This window comes from Tetrao urogallus (genome assembly GCF_951394365.1).
Source record: "Tetrao urogallus genome assembly, chromosome: 15".
Taxonomy (NCBI): domain Eukaryota; kingdom Metazoa; phylum Chordata; class Aves; order Galliformes; family Phasianidae; genus Tetrao; species Tetrao urogallus.
The window spans coordinates 103,210-130,447 of NC_136828.1; the positions used below are offsets into that span (position 1 = coordinate 103,210).

Here is a 27,238-nt window from a genome sequence, read left to right on the forward strand (position 1 = left end):
CAGTGCTGCCCAGCAAACAGGGCTCTGGGCTGGCAGGCAGGCTGTGGTCCCAGTTCTGCCCAGTCTCCTTGGGAAGGGCTGGTGTGTCCCATCATGGCTTAGCTTTACCTTCAGCTTTGTGTTCCTGCTGTCCCCCATGCACTGCAGTGTTGGTGGCCTTGCAAAGAAAGCTTGGCTGGTTTCTGTGTGAGCAGCACAGCCTGGTGCTGTTGGGAGCAGAACTGCAAGGCATGGGGCTGGTTCATTAGTAGTTAATTGGCTTACGCTGCTTTGCAAACCATGCTTTATCTTTCATTAAGCAGGGGCAGTATTAACTGATCAGGGATTTAAGATATCAGCCTCAGCCTGAGGTTGAGCAAAACCTGCTCAGGGCTCCTCGTAGGGTTCTGCTTGAAGGCGTTCAGGTGGAAGGCTTTGATGTGAGGTCTGGCAGACCTGCTGAGGGCACTGAAGAGGTCACCGCCCTTACAGTTCAAAGACAGCCGTGAGGGAACTGCTGCTTTGGCACATCCTCAGAGCAGCAGTTCCAGTTGCTGTGTGTTTTCTTCACTGATAGCCATTCATTTCATTGGAGACTTTCTGCACTGGGCCACGATGAGCAGTGCTCGGTGAGTGCACCGCAGTCTGTGCAGTGACTGAGACAGCTGAGGAAGGATGCTTAGCAAGAAGGACAAATCTGGGGAAGGACTGCTTGAATTACTTCCCTGTGAATTGTCATAATCATAGGATGATGCTCTGATGTGGGTCAGTGCCTTCATGGAGTGCAGCTTTTGGCTGCTGTTCTTCCTGCTCCGTCTGAGCGCAGGGCTGATTTCATACACACTGCACTTTGTGCAATGTCAAAGCTGAGTGTTGTGTTGCTGCTGCAGATATACGAGATGATGCTGGTGCGCCATGGCTTCATGATTGTTGGAGATCCCCTGGGTGGGAAGACATGTGCATACCAAGTGCTGGCTGGAGCCCTTGGGGATCTGTGTGCAGGTAACTTTGTACAGCCCCAAACTCACCGTTCAGTGAAATTAATCCTACTGATGGTATTTCTCTTTGCAGAGACACACTGAGGTTGGTAGTCATCCTGCATTCTGTTTTCTCAACCAATGAAGTTGCTCTTTATTGAACTATTTTGTCTTCTGTATTTTCCGGAAGTAGTTTAGTCTGTATTACTAGAGTAATAAAACACAGTAATGTGTTTATACTTCTTTGCATTTTTTAAGCATTGTATCAGTTCGTAATACCCTTGCAAAACATGCAAAGCAAGCTGTGATTGGAGATTGTAAGTAGTCCCCTTCAACGTACAAAATCTCTCGTGCTCTATTTGTTCTTTTTTAATGTGCTTTTGCAAAAAGCGCTTTGCTCTTTCCTTGTACAAGTAAGGGAAATTATTATTCACTACTGCCTAACCTCAGATGTCTCTTTTCTTTCTTGCCCTGTGCAGCTGAAGTAGGAACCTTCAAAATGTTCTTACTTGGATGTTGAATAAAACAAACCCATCCAGCTCCTCTGTTTGTCTTCCTACACAGCAAAATCAATGGATGAATTTGCTGTTGAATACGAAGTTATTAATCCAAAAGCGATTTCCATGGGACAACTGTACGGCAGCTTTGATCCTGTAAGCCATGAGTGGACAGATGGGGTTCTTGCACATGCCTTCAGGGCACAGGCATCTTCTACTACGGATGATCGAAAGTGGATTGTGTTTGATGGCCCAGTGGATGCAGTTTGGATAGAGAACATGAACACTGTGCTGGATGACAACAAAAAGGTAGCCTCGTTCTAGCCAGCTGTCTGACACTTGAACACATAGCAGCATTGCTTCTGTGGTGGTCAAAGAGTGTAATTGTGGCATGTTGCAAGCATTAGGAAAGGCCGGTGTGCTTATAAGCATTGCTTTTTTGAGTTCCATGGTTTGGTTCAGTAGAAAATTGCAAGCTGTTAATCCTTAGAAGGCTTATCTTGCTTCAACTTCATTGAAATGAGGTAACTAACTGAGGTTATTATTGAACTGAAACTGAGGTTTATTTATGGAACGTTTTAGGAAACTGAAATGAGTAAACTCAGTTCTGGAACCAAAAACTGAATTTGTGTAAAAAATTTGGTGAAAATTAACTAAAGAAAAGCTGCAGATCATAACTGCTTTTCCTTACATAGTTATTTAAAGATACAGTGTTGTTTCTGCATGCCATTACAGTAACATGTGGAAAAATTGAGGTGAGGTCAAAAGGTAGCAAGTGGTACAAGAAACCAAGGAGTGAATGACAAGTGGCAGCATGCAGATGTGGTGATGTATGAGTGTATGACAGGTGTTGCTTTGTCTGGTAGATTAACACTGACATGAGTAGGTCATATTCCCATGCTGTGTTCCTTCTAGCTGTGCCTAATGAGTGGTGAAATAATTCAGATGAATTCCAAAATGAGCTTAATCTTTGAGGCAGCAGACTTAGAGGAAGCGTCTCCAGCAACTGTTAGCAGGTGATGTGAAAGCCCTCCAACATGGAGCGTCCCACCTTCTGCATCTCTTCCTCTGCCATAACTGTTCATTCTCCCCAGGTGTGGTATGGTCTATATGGACCCACAGCAGCTGGGTTGGAAGCCACTGAAGGATTCCTACATGCATACACTGCCTCCAAACCTGCAGGAAGAGCACCGGGAGCTGGTGAGAGCATTACTTACCGGCAGAGGTCCCAGTTAGCAGATTGACTTTAAGGCAATGCTCAGTTTGCCATCTTGAAAGCGAGCGTGAAGAATCAAACCTGGTGAAGTACTGTCACTATTTTGAATGTCCCAGGTTTCTTAGAGGCTGTTGTAAATTGTTTTATAGTTATCAGTGTTCAAATGTCAGGGCATGAGAAGTGGAGGTGCCATGAGAAATAGAAATGCAATGTGGGAAAAAATGAAAGATTAGAAATGTTTTGAACTCGTCCTTCTTCTTTCTGAGACATTTATAGAGTGCAGCTTGAGAAATACTTGAGAAATAATTAAGATATCGATAGCTTGATCTTCTGTGGCCTACTCACCTTAGGCACAGTTGGTAAATTGTCCTTCGTGTGTTGGATTTCTTGCACAAACACGAATACAGATTGTGTATTATATCTTCACTATGGTTGCAAATGAATGTAGGTGTTCGTGGCAAATCAGTTTTTGTCAAAATTCAGACTCCAGTTTATTGGTCATCAAAATGTAGTGAAAGAATCAGAAAAAAAATCAGTTCACTATCACTGTCTGGTAGTGATAGGATGGGGGGAACAGTCTTAAACTAAAAGAAGGGAGAGTTAAATCAGACGTGAGAAGGAAATTCTTCACACAGAGGGCAGTAAGGCCCTGGAACGGCTGCACAAAGAGGTCATGGTGCAAATCCCTGGCACTCAGGGGGTTCGGTGTGCCCTGAGCTGCTGGTCGACCCCCCCATGGCGGGGGTCGGAACTGGGTGATCTTGAGGGTCTCTTCCGACCGAAGCCGTTCTGTAGTTCTGTGTTTCAATGGTTGGGTTAGAAAGTCTTGATTTCTTCCTCTAACAAGACTTGTTTTGAGCTTTTGCAGGAAATTAGGACCAAATTCAAAAGAAGTGCAAAGCCTGTGGAAGCTCTTTATTGACAAAGTCCACTTGGTTCATCAAAGCAAAGTAGTTCTTTCTGAGTCAGCAGATAGGTTGGCATGCCTTCAGTGCATGCCTTGAAAAAAAGGCCCTGAGAAGAGCCTAGGTCACAATTTCTCCTCCATGTTTTCCCTCTTGAGATCACAGAGCAGATCCCATCGCCTGGCTGAATGCTCCAGCACTCCCATAGGTACCAGTCTGTGCTTTCAGATTCTCCTGCTGTGGCACCGTATCTCTGCTGGGTCCTCAGTAGAGGCCAGTCTTTTTTGAGGGAGGTTGAGGCCCTTTTCTTTCTTCACACTGGAATAATTTTTTTGCTGCCTAAGCAAAGCAACAGCCTCCCTAGGCTGAGCTACTGCTCTGATGTTGGGATTTGTAGCTGGGTGACAAAATTTAGGGTGAAATTTAAATTTAGGTGTGGCAGAAGCAGCTTGTTTTCACCATCAGGTGATGACAGTAAGATTTTGTGATCACATCTGCTGCCTCACAGTGCTCATTTCCTGATCTTCCTTCTGCCAGCTTGGACAGTTTCAGTTGTTTTATGTTTTACTGACAGAGAATTGGAGACAACGGGCAGTGTTCCAACTGCTGCACTGTTAAATGCTATTTTCCTTTTTCCTGGCAGGTCAACAGCATGTTCATGTGGCTAGTTGAGCCCTGCTTAGATTTTATTCACCATCACTGCAAGGCCATAGTACAGACGTCCTCTATTCATCTGACTCACAGCTTGATGAAACTCTATACTTGCCTGCTTGGTAAGTATCCTAAATCTCAATCTTTTTATTCCTTTTTTTTTTTTTTTTCTTTTCCCTTTTGTTCTGTAACAAGATGAAGGTTATCAGATGCAAAGAATTTCCTTGCTGCTTCAGATCCTACGACACAAGTCCATTCTCACAGATCAGTATTGATTGCACAGTGCTTTGGCTGGCATACAGAGCTTTCGCACCGGGGCGTTGGTGTCATTACAGAGCTGCACGTGGCCTTGTGAGCATATTTCACATGCTTTGTGTGCTGTCTGCTGGCATCTGAAGGAAAAAAAAAGAAAAAAAAGGACTCTCTGTAAAAGCTTCTCATTCATTTCTATCTGTAATTATTTGTAGCACTTTACACAGGCAAAGTTTTCACTATGCTCTGAGTTTGTCTCAGAATACTTTCTGCAAAAATAGGTTTTGAGTTGGGGTTAATGTTGTTCTTAGCACTTAACGAGAATTCAAAATATTGTTTTAGATGAAATAAGGCAACCTGAGGAAGAGGGGAAGGAAAGCATGTCAAGTCAGCAGATCGCCGTGTGGCTGCAGGGGCTCTTCCTTTTTGCTTTGGTTTGGACGATTGGCGGGACCATCGATGCAGACAGCAGAAAGAAGTTTGATGTGTTCTACCGTAACTTGTTAATGGGGGCGGATGATGGAAACCAACGCCCCAAGAATGTGAAGATCACCAGAAACAATATCTTCCCAGAAAAAGGTACTTAGTAACTGCACTTGCCTGGATTTTGATGAAGCTGTAAGTTCGCTCAGCACCTTAAAAGAGGTCTGGGTGTGCTGCAGAGCCAGCCTCTGCTGTGTGCTGCACGCCAGGTGCCTCCTGCCTGTATGCCTCATGGACTCAACGCTGCAGGTGAATCTGACCTGGAATAGCTGTGTGCTGAGCACAGCAGAGAGAGGAGGAGGGGCTCCCCTGAGATAAAAAGGTCTTTGTTGTCTCTCCGTGTTGGACTTCTCACACTGACGTTATAGAAGTTCATTCTAATCAGTGGGTTTCCCCATGTTCTGTTGTTTTTAATTAACAGGGACTGTTTATGACTTCTATTTTTACAAGCGTGGGAGTGGGCAGTGGAACCTGTGGACGGATTACATCTCGCAGGATGAACAAGTTATCTCCCCAGGAGCTAAGGTTTACACTGACACCTCTCACTGTAGAAAACAATTATTTGGTTAAAAGATTTAAAGGTGTAAATCAGTTACCTTTGTGAACTCCTACTATGTTTAATGTTTGAACTGCAGCATTTCATCACTGTAGGCCCCTGTGTATTAGTTCTGTGTCCCTGCACAGTATGCATTAACCAAGCAAACAGGTCAGTGCTTGTTTGGCAAGGACCAAGGGTCATGGATCCCTCCATTTCCACATCCTGATGGCATTTGCAAACTGTAGGAAGTGTAGTACAGCAGTGATCTGTATAAAAGTACCAATTCTGCAGGTGTAATTCCAAGATAATTGATGTTTGTCCTGCTTTTATTAGAGAGAAATTCTGACTGTCCCTCCCTGCTTGCACAGTAGGGGAAAGAATTAAGCTGTGCTCGGCCATGCAGTTCTCTTTTCAGGCTCCACGTCGTGTCTATGAGCCATGTAACAGGTAAATACCGTTTGGGCTGTCGACTGAACAATCTCTGCCGAACAGGCAGTGCCATCTGCACTGTCTAGCAGAATCTCATTCTAACCTGGGTTTTCAGGGAGGAGAATTTCATCAACATATATTTGTGCTACAGGCCTCTTGTAGCCGCATGAAAGTATTCTCATTCGTGTAGCATTAGGTGTTTGATCTTCACAAGCTGTTTCACTTCCCTGTGTAACAGGTCTCAGAGCTAATCATTCCAACGATGGAAACTGCCAGACAGGCGTTCTTTCTGAAAACATATGTGGATCATAACATCCCTTTGCTTTTTGTGGGTCCCACTGGCACTGGAAAATCAGCTATAACAAACAATTTTCTACTACAACTTCCCAAGCCAACGTATATCCCAGTTTTCATCAACTTCTCTGCAAGAACCTCGGCTAACCAAACCCAGGACATTATCATGTCCAAGCTGGACAGAAGAAGAAAAGGATTATTTGGGCCTCCTCCAGGGAAGAGGGCTGTGATATTTGTAGGTAAGACAAGTTTCTCATGTCTTTATGTCATTTAAATTCTGGCTTTAGGCCAAGGAAGTAATTCACTGAGATAGTGAGGCATTTGTTTTGCCTCAGTGCTCCTTGTTTTTTTCTGGCGCCCAGGGGAAGGTTAGCACTGCCCCCTGCTGAAAGGTTTCTAGCTGTTGGAGCAGTACTCTTGGGAACAGTTTGACTCATTTTAAATGTGTTTGCAGTGTGATGCAGTATGAAATCACCAACCATGCTTTAATTAACCATCAGTGTAATGCCTACAAAGTACAATGTCATTTGATTCTGCTTTTACGAACTACCAAAATAACAATGTAGAACCTTTTTCTACCACTCCTCCCATTGTTTTTTATTCTTAGCTTCATAAAAGAGATTCCTAAATGCTGAGAGGTTTTTCCTTACTACCCCTGCTTTCCACAGATGACCTAAACATGCCAGCCAAGGAGGCGTACGGAGCACAGCCTCCCATCGAGCTTCTCAGGCAGTGGGTTGATCACGGTCACTGGTATGACCAGAAAGATGCCTCCAAGATTAATATCATAGATGTGCTGCTTCTGTCAGCTATGGGTCCTTCCGGGGGAGGCAGGAATGATATCACAGGTAGGAAATCTGCCAAGGGTGGTACAAAGTCTGTATGCACGAGGAAAAGCACTTCCAATTGAAGTTCAGAGGCAGGTTTCATTTTGCTGATGGCAGACTCTACGCTTGTCTGTCATTTGGATTGCTCCAGGAGGAAGTATGTGTACTCAAGGTCAAAACTGTAACTCTTCCAGAATTAACTCAATCAATATTGGGAAGTAGATGATGAAATAGCAGGAAACTTTAAGAAACGGACACTTTTTTTTTACTTTTCACTCATTGGAAAGGGAAGATAGCATATCCTCCTGAAAGGTCTCTCTGGCTACACTAACAGTTCTCACCTGAAATCCCATTTCCTGTTGCTGAGACAGGCTGCTTGAATTTACTTAAAGGCATGTTGCTCAAAAATCTGTGGTGCCTGCCAAATCACTGTGAGGAGGGTAATATTTTCTAATGGAAAGCCTTACTGTAGCTACAGCTACATCATTATATTCACTTAGCCTCCACGTAAAAATTCTAGTACAGGTATACACTCTGAGGAGGCTTTATTAAAATAACTATTTTGACACTGCTGATTTTTTATAACTTAGTAGTGTGTATTCTGCATACTTTTATGTGAAATGTGAGAAGAAGGTCATTGCTTTTGTGAAGCTTTACTGTGCCGTATCATGGATGTCAAAGCTCCTGTAATTGAAATTTGGGTGATAGTGGCTGTACTGTGATGGAGATTTGTGGTTTCCTTATTAAAAGCAGTCAATTTAAAGAGGAATATTGACATATAAACCATGAACCCGTTTATGTTCCTTTGGTGTCACTGCTGTGGCAGAAATTAGGCAGAAACAAAATAGTGGAGCTGCAACCAGTTGCAAATCTGGGCTAGTCGATCCTAGCCAGATGCTGAGGGGAGGCAGAAAAGCACTTGGACGTTCCTAGATCCCTCTGGTGTTCTTGGTGTGTTGCAGGGCGCTTCACGCGGCACTTGAACGTTGTATCTATCTGTTCTTTTGATGATGACATTCTCACCAAGATTTTTACTGCAGTTTCTGATTGGCACTTCAGCAAAGGCTTTGAGTCCATCTTTGTAAGGTAATTTGATGCATTTCCTGCATCACCTTTGTCACGTTTTCTCCTGCAGCTTATCTGTGGATCTTACAATGTCTCTCTTTTCCTTCTTCAGGCTTGGTAAGATAATGGTCCACGCGACAATGATGATTTACAAAATGGCAGTTGAGAATTTCCTTCCAACTCCTTCAAAATCCCATTATGTCTTCAATCTCCGAGATTTTTCCCGGGTTGTTAAAGGAGTGCTGCTCTGTCCTCACACTCATCTGCAAGTAAGTAGTTCTGTTGTGTTGCTGTAGGAAAGAACAATGGGAAGAGTGAATTCCAATATTACGAAGGGAACATCTCAAAATACATGAACTATGATTTCAGTTGATTTGCATTTGCAATTGAGATGGCAGTTGAGTGCCTTGCTGTGTAATTTCCCTCTCTGATGGAGGGAAACAGCTGTTATTTTTGCTGATGTTCTTTCCATGTGTGGCCCAGGGGTCCAAGGCCAATCTGTTACAGCCTGTACTTCAGGCCATCCCACCTTGTGTGCTTTCAAACAAAATCTCCCACAGAAACAAGCATGTGAAAAGACTTGGTGTTTCTTTTCAAGTCAATGAGCTTGCCAGTGAACAAGACAATGGGTTGGCCCAGGATTTGGGCCAAATACTACAAAAGTATAATGACGGATATGGAGGATTTTCATCCTTTTGCTTTTTCTTCCATTTTCAGCAATATTGCTTGGGAATTTCTAGGAATATTGGAAGTCGTATTTCTACTGGGGTAATGAATGTGTTTGGTGCAAGAATAGAACAGGATGACTACCAGCTATTCAGGGAATGTCTTGGCCAGTGACAGGGTTTGGGCAGGGATAGGGCTAGAGGCTGTGTCAGTAAGATTTGTTCTTTATGCACAGGAGTGGGGAGATTTGATACAGCTGAGAAAAATGCACTGACAGAAGAGTCACAGGTCACTGGTTAGGGAAGCTAGTCAAGTGAGCAGATGCTGAGCCATGTGCCAAATGGCTTGAAACTGAAGGATTCCCACTGAGCTTAGGACAAAATACAGCAGGGTCCAGATGGACATTTCTAACTCATCCTGCCTGAGCAATATTTACCCATATTCTTGTGTGTACCTTTTCAGAATGAAGACAAACTGATCCGCCTTTGGATTCACGAGGTGTACCGAGTTTTTTATGATCGCTTAGTTGATGAGGAGGACAGGGAAATATTCTTTCAGATGGTAAAAAAGACAACATCAGATAGCTTCAAGCAGAACCTCGATAAGGTATTTTTCAACAACATGCTAGACCCACGTGTTTCAGAAACACTTAGACACTGAGATTGCACTAGTACTGGACGTGTTTTGAATGATCTATACCACTGCATTCATAAAGTTTGGCTTTTCTTCTGTTTGTATTATGTATTATATGCACTCCTACGGAAATTAATACTTCATATCTGCATGATCCAGAGCTTCAAAATGATTCTGCTTTGGCACAGAGGACCGCATGGGATAACTGCCTTTCGTTGTTCACTTGTGCTCCTGCTTAGCATACACTGGAATGAGTCACTGGGAGTAGTGGGCACTTTTCTGAGAAATCTTTTGGCAACTTTTCCTGCTTTTCACAGCACAATCACCGCTGACATGGTGACATGTGCATGGCAGAAACTTGCATGCCTGCTTACAGAGTATTACTCCGTTCAGGAGGCTTTTCTGTTTCACCCCTCCACCCTCTTCCATTCTCTTTTTTTCTTTCTTTTGTCTTTGTTTCTTTTTTTTCTTCCATACTAAGATGATAACTGAAATAGCTGGAAAATGGTGCTTCTCACAGTATTATTATTATATGGATAAGAATAATTATTGCTTTAATGAAAGTAATTCTCCAGTAGTCTGAATTTTGTGTCAATTCCTGTAGGTACTGAGTCATCTCTCACCCACTGGCAAGGTCACTGATGATCATATTCGCAGCCTTTTCTTTGGAGATTACCTGAAGCCAGACAGTAATGTAAAAGCGTATGATGAAATCACAGACTTGGAGCAATTGACAGCTGTGATGGAATCCTACCTGGAGGAATACAACAATACCAGCAGAGCACCAATGCCCTTAGTCATGTTCAAGTTTGCTGTTGAGCATGTCTCAAGGATATGCAGGGTACTGAAACAGGATAATGGACATCTTTTGTTGGTGGGCATTGGTGGAAGTGGTCGACAAAGTGCTACCAAGCTAGCCACCTACATCAGTGCATTTGAACTCTTTCAAATTGAAATTACAAAGTCCTATGGAGTCAGTGAATGGAAAGAGGATATTAAACGAGTCATGCTGAAGGCTGGTGTTGGTAACAAGAACGTTTCCTTTTTGTTCTGTGATAATCAAATAAAGGATGAAACATTTATAGAAGACATCAACATGCTTTTAAATACGGGTGATGTGCCTAATATCTTTGCTGCTGATGAGAAGGCTGAAATTGTTGAGAAAATGCAAAGTGCATCAAGGATGGGGAGTGAGAAAATTGAAGCTACTCCGCTTGCTATGTACAATTTCTTTATTGAAAGGGTGAAGAAAAATTTACATATTGTCTTAGGTCTGTATATAATGCATTATTTCCTAGAATGGCTTTTCTGCTTCCTAGCTGCAGAATAAGTTAGATAATAATCGTGGTGTTCTTGCTGTGTTTTTATATTTCCCAGCAATAAGCCCCGTTGGTGATGCGTTTCGGAATCGATTACGGATGTTCCCGTCCCTGATAAACTGTTGCACCATTGACTGGTTCCAAACCTGGCCTGCAGATGCTTTGGAAATGGTTGCTAACAAGTTTTTAGAGGAGGTTGAACTTGAAGAAGACATTAGAAAAGAGTAAGAGTTTATTTGTCAAGAAACACGATGCAAATGTTTACCTCCCCCTTATCAGACCTACGTGGCCAGGACGCTGTCTGTATGAGTGGGCCAGGCTGAATCACCTCTTTGATTACAGTGCGAGCCAAAGGCATCTGATATACACGTCAGACTGTGCTCTTTGAAAGAGCATTTGAAAATCTGAAAAATATTTCATGTAGTAGGGAAAAATAATTCTGCCTTCACTAACACTGATAAGATTTCATAACAAAATAATTTTCTCATTATTAATTGAAGTAAAGAGAGATGATATTTACAGTAACCCAGAAAATCTTTCTCTAGGGTTGTGTCAATGTGCAAATATTTCCAAGAAAGTGTGAGAGAGCTCTCCATCAGCTATTACAGTACGCTGCGAAGACACAACTACGTAACACCAACATCGTACCTGGAGCTGATTCTTACCTTTAAAACTCTGCTGATTAGCAAAAGGCAAGAAGTTGACACAATGAGAAATCGTTACCTTACAGGGCTCGAAAAACTTGATTTTGCATCTTCACAAGTAAGTCTCAGTGAAAACACTGAACGTGTGGCATATGCATACTTTAATAGAGGGGCTGTATAAGTGGAATCAAACTTACAAAAATAAAGCTTATTAAATTCCTTCTTCACTGTATTCAGGATGCTGTTGATAACTTTCTATAGAAAGCATCCAGAAAAGTGAGGTTATTGCTTAGTGATTTTAACTTCAGACAATAGCACTTAATAGAAAGCTACATGAAGCTGATGGTATCATTGAGTGTTAAAGGGAAAAAAGGAACAGATACACTTATTTTCTCAAAACCTTATATACAAAAACCATTCCTTAGCTTCTGTTACCCTTTCTAAAACAGGAAGAAGTTGAAGAACATTGTAAATCCTTAACAAACATTGATTCCCCAATGGATTCCCAGTGGGAGATTGATTGGGGTCCGCGTAAACAGCCCCCCTACAAGCATCTAATCCAGGGATTGAGCTTCCCAATGCAAAGTGGTGGAGCTTCCAGGCACTGTCCTGACAAAGAACATCTAATGCAGAGCTGTTGCTGTTTCTAAATCTGTGTTACAGTCATAGCTTCTTTTGGATTCAGTTTCTCCACCTGTGCAATAAGAGATTATTTGGGGTTCCAGAAACTGAAACTGACAGTGAAGAAAAAAATACAATTGATCGGTTTATTTCTCATGATTGAAATTAAGTGGATCATGAAGAAGGAACCATGGATGATTACAAATACTCTTTTTAAAAATTCAGTTCCTTTCAATAAAACAGCTCTTACTAAAAATAGGTCAGAGAACTCTTTTAATAATTATTCAAAGTCTGATGTCCCTTTTTCACTTGTTAATGTCTTCGCATCTTTCTCCCTAAGACATCAAGAGTGTGAAGCTTGTGGAAATGTTTACAAGGATTTCCTCTTGATTTCCTGTTCATCAGGTTGCAGAGATGCAGAAAGAACTGACCGCCCTTCAGCCTGAACTGATTCAAACTTCTGCAGAAACAGAGAAAATGATGATCCAGATTGAAAAAGAAACAGCTGAAGTAGATGCAAAGAAGGAAATCGTGTCAGCAGATGAAAAGGAGGCTAATGAAGCAGCAGCTGCTGCAAAAGCTATTAAGGTACTGAATGGGGCTTTGGCCTGGAGAGCGATGGGTTTTCAGCATCTTTCCAAGTAAGTCTGTATTCTGATGTGTTAGTGGGGTGAACAAGATGTTCCTGATATAAAGAAGGTAAATTTTGGCTGCTTAGTGTGTGGCTGTTTCACAGTACCTGCAAATCTTCCTTTACTGGTTCCCATCCCAAAGATTCATAGATTTTATTTCTGTAGTAATAATTCTGCTTTTCAGCAGTTGGAGTACTGAGGTCAGACAGATTCCAGGCCCAGCAATGGTTTGCAGATGGGGTTAGGTGAGCTGATGTCACAGAGCTGTGTGAAGCCCTGCCAGGCATAACCTGATGCAGCCAGTTGTCTGTAGCACAGAATTTGCAGTGGGGAGCTCCAGGATTCCTCAGTATATTTTTGGAGCTAGTTGGAAAGGCCATTGATAGATAATTACTGAGATCTGGGTATGTGATAAAGAATTTAAGCTACTCGGTATATGCTTTCTACCTGATCGGCGCTCTTAAATTAAGAGCAGTTGTATCTAACCTGTTTTAATTTTCTTTGTCAGACCAGAGAGACTTTGAGCTTGAAAACTTGGCTGGCATTCTCAGCTCTGGGTTGAGCATATGGAATTTCCTAACTTCTCTACAATCCTTTCCTCCTCAAACTGTGCAGACCAAAGTAGTTTCCTCTCTAAGAAGCACAGTGTTGTGGAGACTTCTTATTAGATACTTCCAGGCAGAGTGTTCTGTGAAACTACAGGCATCTCCCCAATGTCTTGACAGGACGAATGCGAAGGAGACCTTGCAGAGGCCATGCCAGCTCTGGAGGCAGCACTTGCAGCTCTTGATACCCTGAATCCTTCAGATATTTCTCTTGTGAAGTCCATGCAGAATCCACCTGGTCCTGTTAAGCTTGTCATGGAGAGTATCTGTGTCATGAAGGGGACTAAACCAGAGAGGAAGCCTGATCCGAATGGCAGTGGTAAAGTGTTTGTTATCCCTGCCCCAGGAATGGTTGGGTGCTGTGTGTTGCCCTGGTGGAGCATGTTTTTGTTAGCGATGGCTTAGGGCTGCTCTTGATAGCTGAGAGCTTACTTTGCTATTACAGCATCCTGCACTTGCTTGGCTGCTGCATAAGCTTTGTAGGTATGATCCCAGAGGGCACAAAGTCACAGTTTCAACTTGCTTTGACCCAGTCTTGTGGTTAGCGTCACCTTGAGGGGCTCCTCTGTAATCCCTGCTGCAAAACAGCACCAGATATGCTGGGAGACAGAATTCTGGCTGTCCCCTTGCCATAGGCTACCATTCTAACCAACCCTTTCTTTCTCGTGTTACTATTGTGAGACTGCACAGGATCTACAAGGTGGGATAGGAAAGACTTTTACTTCACATCCCCACATTTCAGCTCTTAATAACAGAAATAAGAGTTCTGTAAATTTGTTTTTCATCCAAAATTGTCTTGTCTAGATTAGGATGTAGTGCCTTCATATAGGCATTGATTTGTCTGATAAACCGGTATAATTAAAATAATATGGTAAGAAAGACTGCATAATAATTTGTTTCCCTTGTTGAAGTAGAATTAATATGTAATTAATAAATTCAATGAGTGTTAGCAATACTGAAGTTCCGGTCTGAATTTCTTCAGGAGAGGATTTTCACAAAATAGTTGGCCGTGCTTGCATAGTAGAATTTGACTGCAAAGTCATGATAATAGTTCTTCCTGTTAAGTTTTGTTTTTTTTTCAATTTGAACATGCATGACTTAGGCCTGATTTTTGTGTTGTGTGCAATGCAGGTAAAATGATAGAAGACTACTGGGGGCCCTCTAGAAAAATTCTTGGAGATCTGAAATTCCTGGAGAGCTTGAAGTCATACGACAAGGATAATATTCCTCCAACTGTAATGAAGAGAATTAGAGAGAGGTTTATTGATCATCCAGATTTTCAGCCAGCTGTCATTAAAAATGTCTCATCAGCCTGTGAAGGCCTGTGTAAGTGGGTGCGAGCCATGGAGGTCTATGACCGCGTTGCAAAAGTGGTTGCCCCAAAACGCGAACGTTTGAGAACTGCAGAAGAGTTACTGGATGTTCAGATGCAGAAGCTAAAAGCAAAGCAAGCGGAACTTAAGAAGGTTGTTGATCGCCTCCAAGCTTTGAATGATGATTTAGAAAGCATGAATGACCGGAAGAGAGAATTAGAAAATAATATTGAACTCTGCTCACAAAAGCTTGTGAGAGCCGAACAGCTCATCAGTGGTCTTGGTGGAGAGAAAGACAGGTGGACAGCAGCTGCGCGGTTACTGAGAATCCGGTACACAGACCTTACAGGAGACGTGTTGTTATCTTCGGGAACTGTGGCTTATCTGGGAGCCTTTACTGTAGACTACCGTTTGCAGTGTCAAAAGCAATGGCAGGTTCTGTGCAATGAGAAGAACATACCGTGCTCCAGTGATTTTACCTTAAGCGGCACACTAGGGGATCCAGTCAAAATCCGTGCGTGGCAGATTGCTGGGTTGCCAATTGATTCTTTTTCCGTTGACAATGGCATAATAGTTTCTAACTCAAGGAGATGGGCTTTAATGATAGATCCTCAAAGGCAAGCTAACAGGTGGGTGAAGAATATGGAGAAAGCCAACAAGCTGTCAGTCATCAAATTATCTGACGCACATTATGTTAGGACATTAGAAAATGCTGTTCAGCTTGGAACACCCGTCCTGCTGGAAAATATTGGAGAAGAACTAGACGCTTTCCTAGAACCCATCTTACTAAAGCTAACATTCAAACAACAGGGAGTAGAGTACATGAAATTAGGGGAAAATATAATCGAATATTCAAGAGATTTCAGGTTTTACATAACGACCCGCTTAAGAAATCCTCATTATCTTCCTGAAGTGGCTATTAAAGTTTGTCTGCTCAACTTCATGATTACACCGTTGGGTCTTCAGGACCAGCTTCTTGGAATTGTAGCTGCGGAGGAAAAGCCTGAACTAGAAGAAAAGAAAAATAAACTGATTATAGAAAGTGCGGCCAACAAGAAACAATTGAAGGAAATAGAAGACAAAATCCTGGAAGTCCTTTCCAAGTCAGAAGGAAACATCTTAGAAGATGAAACAGCGATAAACATTTTGTCTTCATCCAAAGAGTTATCTGAAGAAATATCTGAAAAGCAAGAAGTTGCCTCAGCAACGGAAATGCAGATAGATTCTACTCGAGTGGGGTATAAGCCTGTTGCTGTTCATTCAGCTGTTGTCTTCTTCTGCGTCTCTGATCTGGCAAACATTGAACCCATGTACCAGTATTCGTTGACTTGGTTCATTAACTTGTATGTTCAGTCCATTGCTAAAAGCAAAAAGAGTGAAGATCTAGAAGAGAGGATTAAGAATATAATAGAGCACTTCACAACAAGCATCTACAACAACGTCTGTCGCTCACTGTTTGAGAAGGATAAGCTGTTATTCTCTCTCCTCCTGACAGTGGGCATAATGAAGGGAAGAGGCCAAATAGATGATGAAGTCTGGCGTTTCCTACTGACAGGAGGGGTTGCTCTTGACAACCGTCATCCCAACCCAGCTCCAGACTGGCTCTCTGACAAATCGTGGGCAGAGCTTGTGCGTGCGTCTTGTCTGAGAAACCTTCAGGGCCTGATGGAACATGTAAGAGAGAATTCTTCAAAGTGGAAACGAGTCTATGACTCTGCAAGGCCCCACGAAGAAAATTTCCCAGATGCGTGGAGCACACTGACGGGGCTGGATCGTCTGGTGATTCTCAGGTGCTTGAGACCTGACAAAATAGTTCCAGCAGTGCAGGAGTTCATCACAGAAAACATGGGAAGGACTTTTATTGAACCACCTACTTTTGATCTTGGACAAAGCTACAGTGATTCCAATTGTTGTGCCCCTTTGATTTTTGTGTTATCGCCAGGTGCTGACCCCATGGCAGGTGAGATTGATACTGAAAACATTTCTTTTTTTTTTGTCTAATTAAGTGACTCTGAGTCTGACCTTTAAAATGTCTGTAGGGCATAACACAGCAGTGATAGAACAGAAGATGTTTAGATCTAGCTATATATATAAAATGATAGTAAAATTGCTGGAGTGGGGTGAAGGAAATGGCGATACCATATCTGGGTCTGTGAGCAGCCGTTCTGGAGTGCAGAATTTCTTAACATCCACACCAGTTCATCATTCGTGCTTACATTACGGTTCCTCCTGTGTGAGGCTGGGAGTTGTCCCCTTCTGAAAGTTTCCTCACTCTGTTACTGAGTAAATGGTGTATATGACCACATTAAAAACACATCTGTTAAATGGCCTTTAAGAAATAACCACCTCATTTATTTTTAAACCTGGTTTTCTGCCCAAAGGATTGTAATATCAGCTGTACTATAAGGATTTCCAGGAGGTACTGGCTTGAACAGCAAAGTAAGAGATACTTACAGCCCATAGCTAAGGGCTCAGTTCACAGGTCAACCCCGTATCAGACTATGCCCATGAAATATCAGGGAGCAGTGCAGGCTGGAGCTGAGCACTGGGGACTGAAGAGGAGGCTGGGCATTTAGCCTGGCTGCCAGTTATTTTTGTGGTGTTACTTTGTTGTAGGTCGGAATTTCAGCACATGTCTGAGAAAATGGCTGATGCAGTGTTGGGTGCTACCTGTGGGTTGTTGAGATGTTGCTTTTCTTTTCTTTTTTTCTTTTTTTCAGCTGAGTAGAATATCTGTTGACCTTTACTCCTTTAATACCTGCTCCATTATAAAAAAATAAGTATAACGTGGGCCTAGTTTCTAATAGACTTTGTCTGTCTGTCTTTGCATGTGCACAACTTGCATCGTAGGTTTGCTAAAATTTGCTGACGATGTTGGCATGGGAGGTGCAAACATTCAGACTGTGTCGCTTGGACAAGGTCAGGGCCCAGTGGCAGCCAACATGATCTGCCAGGCAGTCACTGCCGGGAGCTGGGTGGTACTGCAGAACTGCCATCTTGCAACCAGCTGGATGCCTGCTTTGGAGAAAATCTGCGAGGAGGTGATAGTGCCTGAGAGCACCGACAATAAGTTCCGGTAAGGGATTTGGTATTTTGTTCTTTTTGTATCAGCATTTCTTGTGTGCTGAAGGCACCAGCAAAAAGAAATGAAGCTTGTTCTGTGTGAACAGCTGCTTACAACATTCATATTGTTTGATATGCAGGGATAAAGTAAAGATACCTAATTGGGATGTCATCTTTTCTACTTGTTTGATATACTCTACTTTATGCTGCATTTATAGAGACGTAGATGTTCTCATTATAGCTAGACAAGTAATAAACCCCTTGGTTTGCGGAAAATCGATACTGGGGAGTTGTCAGTATTGATGACTTTTGAATAACGAGCAATTTGATTTTTTTGCAGACTGTGGTTAACCAGTTATCCATCAGCAGAATTTCCTGTTAGTATTCTCCAGAACGGCGTCAAAATGACAAATGAACCTCCAAAAGGGGTCAGAGCAAACCTGCTTCGATCGTACCTCAACGACCCCATCTCTGACACCACATTCTTTAGCAGTTGCCAAAAGCCAGAAATGTGGCAAAAACTGTTGTTTGGTCTTTGCTTTTTTCACGCTGTTGTGCAGGAAAGGAGAAACTTTGGCCCATTGGGTAAGGTTCAGATTATTTTCCAGATTGATTCACAAAGGTTAGTAGTTTTGAAATGCATTATTTATTATTAAAAAGCTGTACTGTTGCCAGCATATTGCAGGAGTGCAATCTGTACTGAACATAATAAGGTTTATAAGCTGTTACCAGTGATTCTTGTTCAAGCAGAGTTGCTCCTGAAGCTCCTGCAAGTGTTACCCTGGGGGAGGGTTAGAAAGTATCCATCGTGTCAATAAATCATACAGCATTTGCATTACATCGTAGCTCACTGGATTAGTTTATTACTCCACTGTTCAGTAACTGCAGTAATTTACTCACCACGTACTTATCAGGGTACTTATCAGCACTGCTTCTATTCATGTGTGTACGTTTTTAGCAAAGCCAGTGCGCATGTCTGCTTGGTGTAAAACTGAAAGTCAGTAGCTGCGGCGTGTTCATAATGCAACTATGGAAAGATGTATTTAGAGATACTGAATTCTGACGTTTTCCATAAAATGCAGAAACATGGGAAATTACAGATTTCGTATTTATAACTGTATATATATGTATCTTACACTCTGCGTTAGTGTGCATGAAGCTCTCAGCCTTCCATTCTGATTGAATCTGCCTTCATGCTGTGACTGCTGTGAAATGTTATTTTTTCACTGAAAGCCACTGTCCCTAATGAGCAGCTATTTGCATTAACACAAGGATGCCAGAATGAAGTTAGTCTTCACTGGCTGATGTGGTTTCCAGGGCACACTTCATATTTAAAAAGTTATGGCTGTCAAGCAAGGTCCCCAGAGACTGGAAAAAGGGAACCATCGCTCATTAGCAAGAGAGGGAGGAAAGAGGAGCTGGGGAACTACAGGCTGGTGAGCATCACCTCTGTGCCCGGGAAGATTGCGGAGCAGTTTGCGATGGCACAGCAGAAGGGAGGGCGGCACCCAGCGGGACCTGGACAGGCTGGAGAAGGGGCACACGAGAACCTGCTGAGGCCGAGCAAGGCGCAGTGCGGGGTGCTGTGCTCGGGTTGGGGCAGCGCCAGGTGTGTGCAGACTGGGAGAAGAGCTCACAGAGAGCAGCCCTGCGCAGAGGGATGCGGGGGTTCTGGTGGATGAAGAGCTGGACGTGAGTGGAAGGCCAACTGCACTCTGGGCCAGGGGCAGAAGGATGGTTGCAGAAATTTACCCGTTTATCGGTTTGTGCCAGGTCTGGGTTTTCCTGGAGGATTCCTTTACCTGGAGCATAGGGCTGTTGTTGGTTTTTAGTTGCTTTTGTTTTTATTGTAATGCTACTCTGACTATTGTATGGATAGATGGGCAGATTTTCCAAAACCCGAAATCAGTCAGTTAATTTGAACTCATGTTCTTGCTGTCTCCAGATAGCAGAAGGTTAGTTGGAGATAACAAACAGATCTCTGTTCTACTTTGGGTAAAACACAATGTTTCAGGAGTGAGTGGAGCCAGACATCTGAGCTGATGGTTTACCTGCGCAAAGAGCAAGGGGATACAATACTGTTACAGATTGGTATTCCTCACCTGGCTGTTATTGGTTCAAGTGAATGCCAGGGCTTCACCTTGGCATTGTCTGCAAGTTGTGATCTTCAGCTCTACCATAGCAATGTTACACCAGTTCCCTTGCTTCCTAAGCATGGTTTTCAGCATAGGGCAGCATTCATTCACCCCATGTATCTTTCCTGTATTGGACAGGTTGGAATATTCCATACGAGTTCAACGAGTCTGACCTCAGGATCAGTATGCAGCAGATCCACATGTTTCTGAATGAATATGAAGAAGTCCCTTTTGAAGCTCTGACGTATCTGACAGGTATAGGCGTTGTGCCCTCTAATGCGTTTTGACTTTGTACCAGCTGAAAGTACCTCACTGTGATGAACAGATGAGTGCTAAATAAATGTAGTGCTTGATAAACCTGAGCTTCCACTCAGGTTTACTTTCCTGGCCTTCCGCATAACGGCAAGGTGGATCCCAGACCTTCAGACTTCATGGCTGTCCTGGCTTATGTGTGGCTGCAGAGTTGCTCCTGGTCCAGCGGACCTCCTGGTCTTCGCTTCATGTGTTAGATCAGGCAGTGAGTGGCCTGTTGTCACGGAGTTGACCAGATCAATCTATGTCCGTGACAGGGGCAACAGGCCTCTGCCCTGCCCCCCCACCCCAGTCCCACAAAAAATGGGAAGGAAGGAAGGGAGGAAAAAAAGCAGTGGCAACAATCTATGGAGGAAAACTTATTTTACTATAATATCGGAATACAAAATAACACAATATATACAATTTAATTGAAATTGAGATCAATAAATCAGACAAGATAAGAGAGAGAGAGTTCCCGGGACCGATTCAAACCTGAAAAGGTTGGAACGGCTAGGAAAGCACCTCCAGCACCCACTGCCAGGCAGCAAGAGAGCGCCCCCCCACACCCGGAAGGGTCAGATCCTGTGACTTCTGTAATGTACAGGGATAGGTACTTGGAATTGGGGCAGTGACACTTTAATGCCCCGTACACTACATGATGTTTTGATATGGAATACTGAAACCATAAAACAAACAAACAAAAACAAAACATAGAACCATGACACCTGTGCTTCACTGCAGCTGGCTGTGCGTCAGACCCTGACACAGAAAGCATTGGTGGTTGGCTGTAGGGTAGGATGTGGTCGTCCTCTTAGTTTAAAGCAGTGGGCATTGACCTGGGTAAGGCATTTTATTGTTATATTTATTTATACAGCTGGCTTTCTCCAGAAAGGTTGTTGGTACCGCCTTTGTCAGCCTTATAAAGATAATTCCTGGTTTTTGCAATTGTTACAACTAGCTTTGTGAAAAATAAAGTAAGTAGTCATCATCAAAGTAGTAACTTCTTCTACTTGTTTCTTCTACTTTATATCAGTGCAAACCTCCCCTCGTTGCTTCTTCATTACTGAGGGTCTCTCCCACCCATTCTGTATGTTGATGATCCCCTTTCTACCGTACTGGTGCATAATCAGCTCTGAGTTTGGTGAAAGGAAGAAGACAAGGATCAGCTATACAGCACTGCTCAGATCTTGACAGTTCTTGAAGCAAAACAGATGTCACTTGAAACATGTCATTATTCACTGTGACATAAGCAGCAGTTTCTCAGACCAACTCAGTGTTCCTCATAAATGTTACCACTAAGATGCACAGTTTGGGTCCATAGTCCCAAAGATGTTAAAGTGCATAATTCCACTGAATCCAAAGTTTTTAGTTAACATCATTCTGTTGATTCAGTGGTACCTAGAAACTTCTGAGGATCTGGAACCTCAGGATTTCAACTTACTAGTGGTGTACATTAATGTAAAACAATTTGTATTTGTTCATTAAATTTAATCTTTTCGTTCTGGTTTTCTTTGTCCTTTCCCAGGGGAATGTAACTATGGTGGGAGAGTAACAGATGATAAAGACAGGCGGCTTCTCCTGTCCCTTCTGTCTACAGTCTACAACAAGGATATAGAACAGGACAAGTACATGCTCGCACCTGGAGGTGACTACTATATCCCACCACATGGGCCATATGAGGTGAGGAGACAGCACGTGTAAATTCTCTCTTTAATTGTTGGGAAAAAGCTCGTCTACGCTGCGCTTCAATACACTGAATACAATAAATAAACGTACAGGAAATAAAAACATGAGGTTGCAAAGCCATGACAGACTGCATCTATGAAATACGAATTCAGTACTTAATATCTCACACATGGCAGTGGACATGGAGTATTCTGATCAAGTTGTTGTGGAGAGCAACTACTGTGCAAATTTCCAGCACACTTCTGAAAGGATTACCGAGTAAGGCTTCAGGATTGTACAGGGTAACTTTGTACCCTCTTGGGAGCACTTATGCCTTGATAGCAGTGATCACAGTGAGACAGTAGGAAGGCAGGCATGTATTCCATGTTCGGCCTCTCTTTCCCTTCTGCTGATGTTTCAGAGTTCACCACTAGATGGGATTGGAACACAGTTGTTTAGCCTGCAGCTGTGAGCACTTGCTTTTTGTTGCATTTCTTTCTTTTGCTACTAATGTGAGGGTGGAAGGCCTCAGTGAGTCTCTGAACTATTCAAAACTGCTGTGTGGACTGGATAAGTCAATTCCTGAGTGACTTAGGTGGGGGCTTAAATTTGTGACTCTACATGGGAAAGTTCTAACCAAGTTGGATGTACTGATCATTTATGAATATATCACTGCCTGAATTCTGTTATTTGAATGTTTCTTTTACAGTCTTACATTGAATACCTAAGGAGCTTACCAAGTGTGACACACCCTGAGGTGTTTGGGCTTCATGAGAATGCAGACATTACCAAGGATACTCAGGAGACTAACCAGCTTTTCAGCGGAGTGCTGCTGACTTTGCCACGGGTGGCAGGAGGAGGTGGCAGGTCCCCTCAGGTAACAGGGGGAACAATCAGCTTGCAGCCTGGAAAGGTGCTTGTGCCTCACGTGCCCCACATCTCAGAGTAACCCTGCACCTCCCATCACATGAGTGTTACGTAGGTGTGTAGGGAACAGGGGGTGGGTGTGTAGAGAAGCAGATGTGGACTGGAAGAACTTGGATTGAAGTGGGTGTACTGAGGTGTGCTGGCACCACACAGCAGCACCTGGTTGAGTAGAATATGTGGTTTGAGTGGGAAAGTTTCTGTCATCTGTCGCATTTTAAAACAACAGTGAAGTGCTGCATTTCAGTCATGAATTGTAGGTAGAACCCAGTTTGCAAGCACAGCTGGTGAAGAACCTCCAGTCGCATCCATCCCGAGGTACTTCTACAGCAGGACACTGATTGCAGTCTGCCTTTTCAGCAGTAGAAGTTCTTCCACTGCCTGGCTTCGTCCAGTGGCTGTCCGAGCTGTTCTCATGAAGGGGCAGCCTCTGGAAAGCCAGGAAGTACCAAGCCTACACCAGGCTGCAGTGTAATAACGGGAGGCAGAAGGTCTTCCCAGTGACAACTGTGCTCTAATGGCACTTTCACTCCTATGTGCTCACTGAGTGTTGGTTTCTGAGGTATGATTTTCTCTTCCCCCTGACTGCTTCAGTTCCTGTAGTCCCAAACTTAGAACTGTGTGTGACTTCTGTGGAACAAAGAAAGGGATTGGTTTGGTGCAGCAAAACTGCTGGAACCCAAACCTTGCTGTTGTCAGCCCTTCCAGGGGACTTGGTGGTGAAGGTGCTGGGCACTGCTTTCCTTCCTCTGATCCTGCAGCTCAGGTTGCTCCAGTCCAGTCCGTGCCCCTTTGCTGCAGGTAGATGGCCTTTCACACCCCTCAGATGGGATACTTTATACACAGGCGGATTTGTGAGGAAATGAAACCAGTGGAGCCTCATTTCTTGTGAGGGTGTGCAGTGATCGCATTCTGATGTGTAACGTGCTGGGAGGAAAGCTGCTCTCGTGGCTGGGATGCTCCTGTTGTCTGCCACTCATTTCTTCCTGCATACCTTTGCTTTTTCTTCATTACGGCAGTAGGGGGACTGCGCCACCTATCTGCTCTGCTGCCTCACAGTTGCCTGAAACCCTTTTGCAAATTAAATTTGAGTTGTCGGTACATTTAAAAGCAGAGAAAAGGAGCTGCAGGTGCATGCAGAGACAGACAGGCTGCTGTACAAGAAAGTAGTTATATTTACCTATGCATTACCTATGTAGTTATACAGCAAAAATGGAAAGCCTGTCATGTTTCGAGGAATTTAATGAATAGAAGTTCTCATTTCCGATTTATGATTTCAGAAAACTGTTGAAGATTTGGCACAGGACATCCTATCCAAATTACCAAGCGACTTTGACGTTGAGGAGGTGATGAAGATGTACCCAGTGCTTTATGAAGAGTCCATGAATACGGTCCTGAGGCAGGAGCTGATTCGATTCAACAGGTATGGATGGCTCTGCGTGCTGTGCAGCACTGCTGGCATTGAGGAGTGCTCGTGTGGGACACTGCTGGCAGCTGGCAAACTTTAAGCAGTTAAAAGCTTCTCACAATACATGCTTCTTAAGATGACGGATGATGCTTTGTCTCAACATTATTAAAAAAACCTGTGGAAGTTGCAGCTAACTGCCTAAACATAAAAATAGTGCCCATGTTCTTGTAGCAAGAACTTAAATCAGAGTTGAATTTGTTGTGCTGAGATGGGGCTGCCTGCTTCCTTCTTTATAAGTTGTGCCCGGGCTTCTCTGTTCCCAGCACACTGCAATAGCTGCTGTCAGAAACTTGAAGCTCTTCTCATTTCTTTCCCCCTCCTAGCACGGGATTTTTACTGCCTTTCATTTCTGTGCATGTGTTTGCTTTTCCCAAGGTAAATGATTTTTGATTACTATAAGAGATAAAGACTTTCTGACAGGACATTCCCCAGCTTTGTTCAGCCCTTTATTCGAGCTGAAAGTCTATAGCCAGAAAAAAAAATTTAGTAAATGATGAGGTGATGATTTCTGTTTTATCTGAAGGCTTACTCAGGTGGTTCGCAGCAGCCTTGTTAATATTGGCAAAGCCATCAAGGGCCAAGTGTTGATGTCGTCTGAACTTGAAGATGTTTTCAACAGCATGCTAATGGGAAAAGTGCCATCGATGTGGGCTGTCAGATCCTATCCGTCCCTGAAGCCCCTGGGGAGCTACGTGTCCGATCTGCTCTGTCGGCTGGGCTTCTTCCAGGTACGCAGAGACCAGCAGGTTAAGGACAGGCTGGCAGGAAGGTGAGCGGGTGCAATGTCTGCTGCTGTCCTCCCTCAGCAGAACCCAAGAGGCTCCGGTTGGGAACTGCTGTGCCCTGCATGGATAGCACTTCTCTGCAGGGTGACTCCAGGAGTGCCTCCTTTGTGCCACTGCAGTGCAGCATTTACTAGTTTTCATTTTCCTTCCTCTAGAACATGTGTTTTATTTTGCACTGATGCCTTAATGACTGTCCTGCTCAAAGGGCACTGACCAGTTACAAGCAGTCCCACGGGGCGTAGCAGGCACTGCTACATGTTACGTATGTGACTGCAAATCCCTTTCAAGTTCAATAAGCAGTGGCACCACTTCCACATGCTTTTTGAACAAACTATTCGATTCTGTACTCTGTCTTCCATTACTTTCCTCACATTCTTAGCATGTTTAAGTTACTTAAACGCTCAGCTATGCCTTAAATAGCTGAGATAGTGAGATGTAGCAAAGTTCTATAGAGGTCACAGAGGAGAAAGCTAAATGGAAGAGTGGAAGATTTGTATGAGGCAGCAGAATTCTGTTTGCTGCACTAAAGCACCATATACATTCCTTTAATTTTTTTGCCTCCAGATGGCTTGGAGCTGTGTGTGTATCTCCTGTCCTTGCACTGTTCCTCCTGCTGACTTCCTGATTTCCAAAATAGACACTGGCATCTTTGTGCAGGACTTATTTCCTCTGTTGGGTTTTTATGTGCTGTCTGTAGTGATACACTGTCCTTACAGTGATAGGAAGATAACATAACGTAAGATAATCTTTTTCATGTTAGGAAGTCGGTGTTTAAAAGACTGTGAAATAAGGAATATTGATTTTAAAAGGGGAAAAAAAAGACAATATGATGAGTGGCAGTACTCAGAGGGTCCAATTAAGGGTTGGATCTTACTGTAGTGTTTGACTGCATCTGTGAAGACATCTCCTCCTGCTGAATTTCCACAGCAAAGCCAAAAAGTGTATTTTTTTTCCTTCTGCTTTGTTTTTTTCTCTATATTCAGGATTGGGTCAGCAGTGGGCCACCCACTGTCTTTTGGCTGTCAGGATTCTACTTCACTCAGTCTTTTTTGACGGGGGTTTTACAAAACTATGCCAGAAAATACACCATCCCCATTGACCGCATTGGATTTGAATTTGAGGTAAGAACACATGGAGGAATTTTGCTTTTCTTGAGCAGCTTGAAAGATGTTCTGGGGCAGCAGGGAATGGAGTTTTCAAAAGAAATCCTATTGCAGGATTCAACATACTCAAAATAAATAGTAATATTAATATACTCCAAATGAAAGCAGAACAAAGCAAATAGTTTCTTCGTCCCAGGTGCTGAAACAGGAGGACACGATGGAGAAAGTACCAGAAGATGGGGCTTATGTGAAAGGCCTTTTTTTGGAAGGTGCACGATGGGATCGAGAATCCTCGGTGATTGGAGAATCGCTTCCAAAAATCCTGTACGATCCCTTGCCCATAATATGGCTGAAGCCCGGAGAAAGTTCCAGATTTCTTCATATGAACGTCTATTCCTGCCCAGTGTACAAGACAAGTGCAAGAAGAGGCGTCTTATCCACAACTGGCCACTCAACCAACTACGTTCTCTCTGTCGAGCTCCCTTCAGAGCAGCCCCAGAAGCACTGGATAAATCGCGGTGTGGCAGCGCTGTGCCAGCTCGATGACTGAGACAAGTCAGTGCTCCCTTCATTCGTAATTAAAAGATATGCTTTGCTCTCTGGTGGCTGTTCGTTGCTTTTTATTGTAATTTATTACTATTATTTTATTTTTAAATACCGCTATTTACTGCTGGCCTTAATACAGCCCCAAATTTCTTACGTTTCTTTGGCCATTCTGACCCCCTGCACAAAAACGAGTAAGTCATAGAATCACTGAATCACTGAGGATGGAAAATATCTCTGAGATCAGTCCGACCATCCACCTACCACCACTATTTCCCACTAAACCACGTCCTTCAGTTCCACATCTGGGCAGTTTTTGAACCCCTCCAAGGACGGTGGCTCCGCATCCCCCCTGGGCAGAGCCCATTCCAGCTCCCTACCCCTCTTTCAGAGGAGAAATGTTTCCTGATGCCCAACCTGAATGCCCTGGAACAACTTGAGGCCATTCCTTCACCTTGCTGCTACTACTGGGTCTTTTTGTTTGTTTATCCCCAGATAAAATTGGGCTCAGAGAGTTTTGCTGCTGATTTCAATGAGAATCTAATCCACAGCTTTTGCAAATAGGACTTTCTACACCTTGTGTCCCAGGAGGATGTGGAACAAGGAATGAGCACATGAGAACAGTCTCTTCTCAACATGTAGAACTGGTCTTCCACTAGAATGAACTGCCAGAGCTGTTCTGTAAAACGACAATCACTGATACTCCTTGGAT

At 43.3% G+C, this 27,238-nt stretch overlaps 1 protein-coding gene across 1 annotated transcript in view; it reads left to right on the top strand.

Annotated features, from left to right (window-relative positions):
* The window catches only part of DNAH3 (dynein axonemal heavy chain 3), a gene marked incomplete at both ends in the record, with an annotated part of 60,729 nt that extends 34,196 nt beyond the window's left edge, over positions 1-26,533 (top strand). Inside the window, 27 exons of the mRNA XM_079542768.1 lie at positions 870-981; positions 1,521-1,762; positions 2,369-2,469; positions 2,548-2,653; positions 4,218-4,347; positions 4,820-5,056; positions 5,382-5,485; positions 6,166-6,460; positions 6,890-7,069; positions 8,011-8,134; positions 8,226-8,382; positions 9,242-9,385; positions 10,017-10,683; positions 10,790-10,955; positions 11,277-11,493; positions 12,402-12,584; positions 13,354-13,552; positions 14,365-16,506; positions 17,397-17,622; positions 17,950-18,194; positions 19,883-19,999; positions 21,564-21,718; positions 22,413-22,580; positions 23,908-24,050; positions 24,619-24,823; positions 25,864-26,001; positions 26,180-26,533. Of these exons, the coding sequence (XP_079398894.1) occupies positions 870-981; positions 1,521-1,762; positions 2,369-2,469; positions 2,548-2,653; positions 4,218-4,347; positions 4,820-5,056; positions 5,382-5,485; positions 6,166-6,460; positions 6,890-7,069; positions 8,011-8,134; positions 8,226-8,382; positions 9,242-9,385; positions 10,017-10,683; positions 10,790-10,955; positions 11,277-11,493; positions 12,402-12,584; positions 13,354-13,552; positions 14,365-16,506; positions 17,397-17,622; positions 17,950-18,194; positions 19,883-19,999; positions 21,564-21,718; positions 22,413-22,580; positions 23,908-24,050; positions 24,619-24,823; positions 25,864-26,001; positions 26,180-26,533 (7,257 nt within the window). The remainder of the gene's footprint in view (positions 1-869; positions 982-1,520; positions 1,763-2,368; positions 2,470-2,547; positions 2,654-4,217; positions 4,348-4,819; positions 5,057-5,381; positions 5,486-6,165; positions 6,461-6,889; positions 7,070-8,010; positions 8,135-8,225; positions 8,383-9,241; positions 9,386-10,016; positions 10,684-10,789; positions 10,956-11,276; positions 11,494-12,401; positions 12,585-13,353; positions 13,553-14,364; positions 16,507-17,396; positions 17,623-17,949; positions 18,195-19,882; positions 20,000-21,563; positions 21,719-22,412; positions 22,581-23,907; positions 24,051-24,618; positions 24,824-25,863; positions 26,002-26,179) is intronic.
* Between the last annotated feature and the right edge of the window lie 705 nt (positions 26,534-27,238).